At 33.1% G+C, this 9,364-nt stretch overlaps 1 protein-coding gene across 2 annotated transcripts; it reads left to right on the top strand.

Annotated features, from left to right (window-relative positions):
- The first annotated feature begins 2,321 nt into the window (after nucleotides 1-2,321).
- On the top strand, nucleotides 2,322-8,929 carry LOC145037410 (uncharacterized). 2 transcript variants are annotated; one of them, XM_078986063.1, is made up of 22 exons: nucleotides 2,322-2,590; nucleotides 3,113-3,255; nucleotides 3,871-3,950; nucleotides 4,462-4,548; nucleotides 4,626-4,676; nucleotides 4,758-4,875; nucleotides 4,964-5,020; nucleotides 5,105-5,169; nucleotides 5,237-5,320; nucleotides 5,407-5,457; nucleotides 6,184-6,246; nucleotides 6,336-6,382; nucleotides 6,507-6,576; nucleotides 6,648-6,710; nucleotides 6,794-6,883; nucleotides 6,983-7,021; nucleotides 7,136-7,363; nucleotides 7,455-7,540; nucleotides 7,652-7,700; nucleotides 7,989-8,069; nucleotides 8,142-8,235; nucleotides 8,475-8,929. In XM_078986063.1, exons 2-22 carry the CDS (start codon nucleotides 3,138-3,140, stop codon nucleotides 8,654-8,656), a joined length of 1,803 nt encoding a protein of 600 aa, XP_078842189.1. In that variant the 5' UTR covers nucleotides 2,322-2,590; nucleotides 3,113-3,137; the 3' UTR covers nucleotides 8,657-8,929. The 2 variants fall into 2 exon arrangements, with proteins under 2 accessions (XP_078842189.1, XP_078842190.1); XM_078986064.1 differs by having other exon boundaries at nucleotides 2,385-2,590; nucleotides 3,110-3,255.
- The last annotated feature ends 435 nt before the right edge of the window (nucleotides 8,930-9,364 follow it).

Raw genomic sequence — 9,364 nt, 5'->3', positions numbered from 1 at the left:
AAAGTCGTTAATCTAGCTTGAGAGACACGTCTTTGGTACTTACATATTATACTAGTGGAAGACTACCCTTATGGTCCAGAGTCTCCTGGAGGGAGAGTGTGAGTTTGTGTATATATCTATACGTGACTAACTATCCCGCACCTTGCTGCTAGCTACAGTAGGACCGGCAGGTCTACGAGTGACATAGTCATTAAGGATATTAACGTTCGATTCTCGTCGTATCAATTAGTATGGTCATAAAACTCACAAATGGATATAAACAATATAGTTACGTAGTAATATACTTTTCATGAACGATACGTTAATAACATATGTATGGAAAATACATGGTTTTAATATATGGTTTTTTTTTAAATAATAAAACTACTTTACATACTGGTGGTTGCTAGGGTTTTCAGACAAGAACATACTTTACATACTAGTGATTGTCAGGGCTTTCAGACAAGAACCTACTTTACATACTGGTGGTTGCTAGTGTTTTCAGACAAGAACATACTATACATACTGGTGGTAGCCAGAGTTTTCAAACAGAACAGAGTAACGGACATATATGTTAGAAAATATTGGATTTTCTTGAGGAACACTTTCAACAGAGTACAAATGACCAATATCGTTAACTTTGTAAATACATAGTGAATACTACAGGGTTATGTATATAGGGAACCACACAATCAATTGTTTGTTCGATCTGGATTGTATATCATTTGTATACATTATGTACTTGCAGAAGGAACTAGTATGAATCTTTTTACTCAACATTCATTACATCAGAAATTATAAGGTTTTCTGGAGAAACATAATGCACTATTCAAGAACATAGAACCGTGTTCTAAAACAAAACGCTTATGAACTCACCAGCGTAACGCTGATACTCTTTTAAAATCGCTTGTATTCTCAGGAAATTAGTAGACAGATACTCCTACTGGCTTTTGAGAAGACAAAGCATATAGAGTCACGTCTTTATATTTTGCTACTTTTGATGTATTTGAATATAAATCAAACAGATGTAAATACCTTTTATATATTCAATGTAATAGTTGTGTTTACTTTGATTAATATGATGCAATTGTTGTGGTAAATTACATGACGTCATCCACCCCCGAACGTTTCCGCCGTTTCGGTTTGGGGGTGTGACAAAACGAACTTTTGGAGTGTGGAAAGCTAGGTGGACGTTATTAAGAGACATGCATGTTAATTACAAGTATAAGAACCAAGTGAAAATTGTGATAACATTGATAATGATCCATAACTATATTAGAAAGGTTGATAGGTTTGCTGAAACGTTTAATAGGACACAACAAGAATCCTACAATCTCATACGAGGTGATACTAGTAGTGAAGTTTAAGAAGAAGGTTCAACTACACATCGCACGAGTGATGATGATTTATATATGGCAACGATACGAGATATTATTGCACAATATATAATCACATTGTGAAGATGAATGTAATATTGTCTATGATATTTTTATGAATTATTTACAATTTGTATGAACGTTTTTTTAATATTATCATGGTCTAATAAAAAAAAATCAGGAATATTTAAAAGAAATTTATATTTTATATTTTCTAATAAAATGTTTACAAAATTATAATATGTTGTTAAGTATAAAATAATATATGTAAATTAGTAAATAATTGTAAATATGTAAGCATATCCTTTTTAGTCATTTTACATGTAAATGTTAAACCAAACACTTTTTAAAAACAACTTTTGACTTTTGCTTCTAAAAAACTAATTCAAACACATTCTTTTGTAAAAAATCCTTTTACAAAAAGGACTTTTAAAGGTAAAAAAATATATCAAACACCCCGTGAAGGTGAAAATTCCATATTAGGAAAGCTCTTTGATAACAATAATAGGAAATTTTTGGATTGGTCGGATATCCTAGTAGGATTTTATCAGAATAAGGATTAGTCGGATATCCGATTTTATCAGAATAAAGATAAAATAAAAGAAAATATATTACATAGTTACCTTTTAAAAATTAATTTTATTAATATTTAAACTTTTCTTTTTATATAAAATTCATCAAAGATTATAGAAATTAATATAGTGTTATAATGGTGCATTATTTAATTATTTATTTTCTTTTAAAAAAGAACAAACATTTTAAAAGAATCACATTCTCAATCAACCAAACAACATTTTTTTATTTATCATAAGGTTCTCTTATATTTTAAACGAAAAGATGAGATTATTTATTTTATAAAATACATATAATACAATAATATTTTGAAAGCATGCGAGAAGGGGTTTTGGTCATGTGAAAGGTGTAGTAAGTTGTAGGGAGTAGTAGGGTCACGGGCGTGGAAGAGGAGCCAGAGGCAACGGCAGAAGCCGAGTAAGGACGTAGGGAAAAATAGGGGTTTTAGGTGATTTGGAGGAAATTTGGTCCCTTTTCAGTTTTCCCCTTTCCTTTACTGCATATATAGCCGCCACACCGCTAAGCTCTCTTCATTCCTTCGTTCTTTCCTTTCTTCCTCCAACCCTATCATCTTCTTCGCATTCGAACACATTCTTCACTCCTCCAACGTATCTCTTGTATTGCCGACGCATTTATAGTGTCTGCAGGTTCTTTGCAAAAGGGTAATGCTCTATTTCTTTTGGGGTTTGGGTTTTTCTTCTTCTTCTTCTTCTCCTTCTTGTTGCTGCCGCTGTTAGCTGGCTATGTAAATCTGTTTCAGGCCGTGGTTTAATATGCATGCAGAATAAAATGATGTAATGAGCAGACGAAAAACAGGGGAACCGGTTGATTGTTGTTTTATTTCCTTAAAATTTCTATCGGATCTTCCGTTCGTTGTTGTTTCTGGTGATATTGATGGTCTATTGATCTATTTCTTCGGTAATGTTCAATGTTTGTAACGAAAAACTTGAGAAGGAGGAAAGAACAGAGGAACCGGTTGATTGTTGTTCTATAAGTTTTAAAATTAACGGGGGTCTTCGTGTTGCATGTTCTTAGGTTTCTTTTCTGTGTATCAAGTAATGGTTTAATGGTTTGAAAAGGGGGAAATGGGAATCCATTTGATTGTTATGTCAGTTTTTCTGTGTTGAAATCGTAATCTGTTTTCTGTTCTAACTGTTATTGGAAAAATGGTTTGATTTTAGCAGGGAAAGCTCCAAAAGAAGGGAAAGGATGAAGTATGTTCTTGTGACTGGGGGGGTTGTTAGTGGACTCGGAAAAGGAGTGACTGCTAGCAGTATTGGTCTTCTTCTTCAGGCTTGCGGTCTTCGTGTCACTTCAATCAAAATTGGTTTGTATCTGTTTGAATTGTACCCTGTTCTCATATTCCCATCTAAATTAAATTAAAAAAACACGAGTTTTAATCACGTCAATGTTGTAATTGACATCAATATCTTGAAGATCTGGCAAGAAAAAAGAAGTGTTTGCAGATTTGACATTACAAAATGGAAAAAAGTGCAATTGTTGCAACTTTTGTGGGCGGGTAGAATAAAAAACTCTCATTGGTTTTTCCCCAGTGGATAAATGGATAACGTAGATTAATAGAATGGTTTTGTTTTTTGTGTCTAGTCATTCTTGTTTAGTTAATTTTTATGAGAAGAATCAGTCTTTGTGGGTTGGTCCTGTGTTCTCTAGTCTTGTATGTATCTATCTGCCTTCTTGTGGGTACTTTTGTTTGAATTAATGTTGACCTGATTCTGATTTGTAGTTCTAATTAAATGATTTCTCATGTCCCCTGTCAACTGGGTGGGTGTTCATAGTTCATCCTTGTTCTCTTTCTTTCCAGTTTTTGAATTCAATTGAGAGTTTCAAAATTTCTTATTAGGACATGATTCTTTGAAAAATCTACACAATTATAACAGTGAGTGATATTTTTTGAACTCTGTTTGATGTGTTCTCCATGCAGATCCGTATTTGAATAAAGATGCAGGAACAATGTCTCCTTTTGAGCATGGTGAAGTTTTTGTACTAGATGATGGGGGAGAAGTAAGTTACATACTGGTTTGGTGTTTTTAAGCTAAATTCAATGTTATTAATGGAATTAAAATTGTCAGCTGAATGCAAGAAATATCAACATACTTCAAAATTATTTGTATAATTTAGCATCTTACCTTCATTTTCTTCCAACTACAACATTCTACTTTAAAACATCCACCAAATTATATCGAAGTCATGTCATCCTAACATAAAGCATTTTTAAATTGCTATAATCGAGTAGATTTTTCAAAGCATGATGTCCTAATAAGAGAAAGAACAGTTATAAATACAGTGCTATACCTCTGTAGATTTTCAAAAATACAGTCCTAGTCACTACAAAAACTAATTTTTTTTAATGAAAGTAAGTTACCATTCCTTGCATTACAAGATACACAAGTTTCTGCAAGATTTCATGTTGTTGATATTGTATAATAAAAATAATTAAACAACGCATGCATGCGACTTTACTTGATATACAAATAGCGAATTACTGAGCAGAAATTATAAATTTTATTTAAAGGTGGATTTGGACCTTGGGAACTATGAGCGGTTTCTAGACGTTAAGCTGACCCGTGATAATAATATCACCACCGGAAAGATTTACCAGGTAATGTATTCTATTTCTGGTGAAACACGAAGGAACATTTTTTATTTTTTTATTTTATTGATTTGATTTGTGTGTAGTCTGTGATTGACAAGGAGAGGAAGGGAGATTATCTCGGAAAGACTGTTCAGGTAAAAGAAATGAAATTAAAGAACGTGAGGGGGTTTGAGTTCCAGTTTGTTTAGATTTTATTTATTGTTTGTTGTTGTCAGGTTGTTCCTCACATCACGGATGCCATTCAAGATTGGATCGAACGTGTGGCAGCTATACCAGTAGATGGAAAAGAAGGCCCACCTGATGTCTGTGTCATTGAATTGGGTGGTACTATAGGTAGGTTTAGTAAATAAAGCTATTACATTTGTATATGTATATATTTTGGGATTTTTGTTATTAAAACATTTATTGATGCTCATGCCAGGGGACATTGAATCCATGCCATTTATCGAGGCTCTTGGACAATTCTCGTATCGTGTTGGTAAGTATAGAATGATATTTTGATGAAGATGAATTTGAATTTGAATGAAAAGTTAACGTGTGATGTGATAATGTTTTGTTTTAGGTGCTGGAAACTTCTGCTTGATTCATGTCAGCCTTGTGCCGGTTCTAAATGTTGTTGGGGAACAAGTGAGTTTACATTAACTGCCTCTGGACTTTCTTCAACCTGGTATTAACAAATTTATAATTTTTTTAGAAAACAAAACCAACCCAACACAGTGTTCGGGGATTAAGAAGCTTGGGGTTGACGCCAAATATATTAGCCTGCCGCAGCACAACGGTTTGTTTCAATCCTTTTTTTTTTTTTTTTTTTTTTTTGATATTCCGATAGGAGATTCTTAATTTCCTCCCCAAAAAAATATGCAGGAATTAGACGTGAATGTGAAGGAGAAACTCTCAAGATTCTGCCATGTTCCGGTAACATATTAGGCTAGTACTGTTTGGTATATGATGGAATTGGAGAAAGAATGGAATCGTTTTTTCCATTGGAATGAAAAAGAAAAAAAAACCATTTTATTGATTTTCTTTCCCTTACACAATGGAAGGAATGGAATACAAAAATATTACAATGTAGCCCATTTTTGTTTATGTACACTATTTTCTTTAAAAACATTCATGTTTTCAATCGAATTGCAATTTTATTTTCTAAAAATGAATGAATCTACTCTAATAAATGAAGGTTTTTTTTGCCACATGTCACACTCATTCAATTTGCCAAATGTAATTTTGTGATTATTTCTTTTCCACATGTCATTTTATGGGTTTTTCTATTTTAGTAAATTCCACATAATACTTTAATGTAATCATTATAATAAATGTAGTAATAAATGAATATTAATTTTATTAGTGGACTTACCTTCTTATTTCAAAATTCTCAAATTAAAGCTCATTAGTTTTTTTAGTAGATTTATTTAAATTTAAAAGATAAAAAAAAATCAATTTTAATAATTCATTATTTTTCTTATTTTCTTATAAATACAAAGTTCTTAAATATTTAGACCTTTATATATTTTGTAATTAACCCATGTAATACATCGGTCTTACACCTAGTTAGAAAATATACAAAAAATTCAATCCATTTCTCCAGGCCACCCAAACATGATCATGGAACATTACATTCCTTTTTTTTTGAAATGATTTCAGGAAGAGAACATACTGACTCTCTATGATGTCCCCAATATATGGCATGTACCTCTACTCTTAAGGGTATTATTTCTATCATGGTTACCAAGTTTAGTAGTGTTTATTTATTATGAAACATGCACTTTAGCATTCCTTTTTTTTCTTGTCTTTAGGACCAGAAGGCTCATGAAGCAATACTAAAGGTTTTCGACCTTCCATGGTTGGTTCTGCAACTTGCTAGCATTACTTTGTTTTGTTTTAAATGACTTGGTCCTGTTTCAGAATGAGAATTTGTATAATGTTAGGAGTTGTTGCCAAGTATAATGAATTCTTATCTTGTTCAGTATGGCATCTAAACCTATGTTGGGGGAGTGGACAGCTAGGGCACAACGTTGTGACATGCTGAATGAGCCGGTAATTTCAAGAAACATATGGAATCTATTGTTTTTTATGCTGTGCTCTCATGTTTCTTAGTACATTTACAGGTGAGAGTTGCCATGGTTGGGAAGTACACTGGTCTTTCAGATTCTTACCTATCTGTACTGAAGGTAAAATTTCCATTGGTATAATTTTTGTATGACTTCACTGGCATGGCATGGCATAATTCTTTTTGTTGGATAACCCCATTTAGGCTCTGTTGCATGCTTCTGTTGCTTGCCGAAGGAAATTACTCATCAATTGGGTGTCTGCCAGCGACCTTGAGGAAGCAACTGCCATAGAAGTTACTATCCACTCCTTCTCTCTTTTTCTCTTTCTTAATCATGCAATGCATGTTCTTGAAACTTATTGGTCATGGTTGATCTTTTTTGTTTTTATACAGAATCCTGATGTTTACAGAGCTGCTTGGAATTCTTTGAAGGTTCGTATGTGTGTCAGTGTTCGATAAGGGTTAAAAGCATATAGTATTCTACTTTCATAGTTATAGAAAATTTTATCTAAATACAAAGCGATTTTTACTGGTGTAATGATGCAGTCGGCAGATGGTGTGCTTGTTCCAGGGGGTTTTGGTGATAGAGGTGTAGAAGGGAAAATCATTGCAGCAAAATATGCACGTGAGAACAATATCCCCTACCTTGGCATTTGTTTAGGAATGCAAACTGCTGTCATAGAGTATGCCAGATCTGTTCTTGGTCTTGAAAATGCAAATAGTACCGAATTCGATCCAAATACTAAAAATCCTTGTGTCATATTTATGCCTGAGGTTTGTCGCTTTATTTATTTCTTTTTATTATTTTTTTAATACCATAACAAAGTTACTTAGTCATCATTTATAATAACAATAATAATAACAGGGTTCAAAAACTCATATGGGCGGTACTATGCGCCTTGGATCGAGGAGGACATATTTTCAAGTAATGGACTCTAAAGCTTCACAGCTGTAAGCAATACTAATATACATTCGTCCATGCTCCTACTTCCTTAGCATAAAATCCACTTGCATGCATGCATCCATGCGTTGATTGATTGATTTTGTTTGTTTTACTTTTAGGTATGGTAGTCAGAGGTTTATCGATGAGAGACATCGCCATCGATACGAGGTATTATTATTATTATTATTATTATTGAGTTTAGGGTTTAATTGCAACAAGTAGCAATGTACTTTTTTTTTTTTTTTTTTTAATTTCTTTCGTTTTACCCCATTGTAAGTTTATAAGATTTTACTTTGGAATATCTGCCCGATTATGATTATAGGAATGTCAACACAAAGTTATTGAGTATTAAATGTTTCATAAGAAAAAATTTGGAATCAGGCACCATGCTGCTGGAATGCTCTTGGTTTATTTATTAGCTTAATGTTAATGATTTGAAATTTAAATGTGAACCAGGTGAACCCCGAGATGGTATTACAGCTTGAAAATGCTGGCCTGAGTTTTACAGGCAAAGATGAAAGTGGCCAGCGTATGCAGGTATATAGTTAGTTTTAAAAGATTGATTTTAAGAGTTTGGAAGTTAAATTTTTTATTTTAATCTCTGCACAGATTGTTGAACTTGGTGATCACCCGTATTTTGTGGGCGTCCAGTTTCATCCCGAGTTCAAGTCTCGGCCGGGAAAACCTTCTGCACTTTTCTTAGGTATCACCAACAAACCTATCTATCTACATTACATGATATAGTAATTAGGCTGTGTTTGTGTTTGTTAACACGAACGAGTGAGTGAATGTCTAGGGTTTTTTTGATGGGAAGGGCATTTATGTCTTTTGCACACCGTGTTTTAAATGGAACAAAAACTTGCAATTTTGGTCGAACAACTTTGTAGGGATGCTTTTTATTATGAGACTGCGTCAAGTAAGTTTTGGTTTGTTGATTGGCAGGGCTTATAGCAGCAGCTAGCGGGCAGTTGGAGGCACTGTTAAAGAAAAATGTTAATGTTGGCGCCAACACAAACACAAAACCAAATGGATTTACCAACACCAACACCAACGGATCATCGCCACATCGGTTTGGTAACAAGATCCATACAAACGGAAACACCAACGGTGGTTTGCATGTTTGAAACAAGACTCACTTTTTGTCATGGATGCTTTGTTTTTTTTATTATTTTTTTTATTTTTATTTTTATTTTTTTATATTCCCGAGTTTGAGTTTTGTATAGAGGACCGGTACCGGTTAGGCTCATCTAGATCCTGACTTTTTTCTTCAAAAAAACATAACAGCCTTTGGATTAGGACAAATTTGCAAAGATGGAAAAACTGTAAACACCCCTAAAACTGGAGGGGATGGGATGTGATGTGATGTGATGAAAGAAAAGATTGAGCCGTGTTCTGAATGGGTACCAAGTCCAATATGTATGTGTTTGTGTTTGTGTTTCTGGTTTCAAATGGGAGCGGAGGATCAATCATCAACATCAACAGCTTTAAATTAATGCCAATTGTTGCAGGGTTAATTTGATAAATATGATCTTCTCTTTCGTCCATTATTTACCTTCGTTTTCTTTCATTTTTCCTTTTTCTCCAAACGAAACTTGAAAACATAATGCGAAAAAAAAAATGTTCGCAGACGTTTTTCCTTTTTCTCCAAACGAAACTTGAAAACATAATGCTAAAAAAAATATTCGTGTCTGCGAAGTAATATATATATATATATATATATATATATATATATATATATATATATATATATCCTTTAGAAACTAAAAATATTACATATTAAAAAGACTAAGCAATGCTCCAATGAATAGTTTCATTCAAAAAATAGTTTTATT

Source organism: Lactuca saligna, chromosome 3, assembly GCF_052625555.1.
Source record: "Lactuca saligna cultivar CGN05327 chromosome 3, ASM5262555v1, whole genome shotgun sequence".
In the NCBI taxonomy this organism is placed as follows: domain Eukaryota; kingdom Viridiplantae; phylum Streptophyta; class Magnoliopsida; order Asterales; family Asteraceae; genus Lactuca; species Lactuca saligna.
The sequence above is the reverse complement of the archived record's forward strand: the minus strand, read 5'-3'. Positions and strand labels throughout refer to the sequence as shown.

Excerpts from the sequence above, each read along its gene's own strand:
- LOC145037410 (XM_078986063.1), top strand. The coding sequence starts at position 3,138 with ATGAAGTATGTTCTTGTGACTGGGGGGGTTGTTAGTGGACTCGGAAAA. Across the intron at positions 4,549-4,625 it reads CCACCGGAAAGATTTACCAG|TCTGTGATTGACAAGGAGAG; the intron begins GTAATGTATTCT and ends ATTTGTGTGTAG. Across the intron at positions 5,021-5,104 it reads ACAATTCTCGTATCGTGTTG|GTGCTGGAAACTTCTGCTTG; the intron begins GTAAGTATAGAA and ends GTTTTGTTTTAG.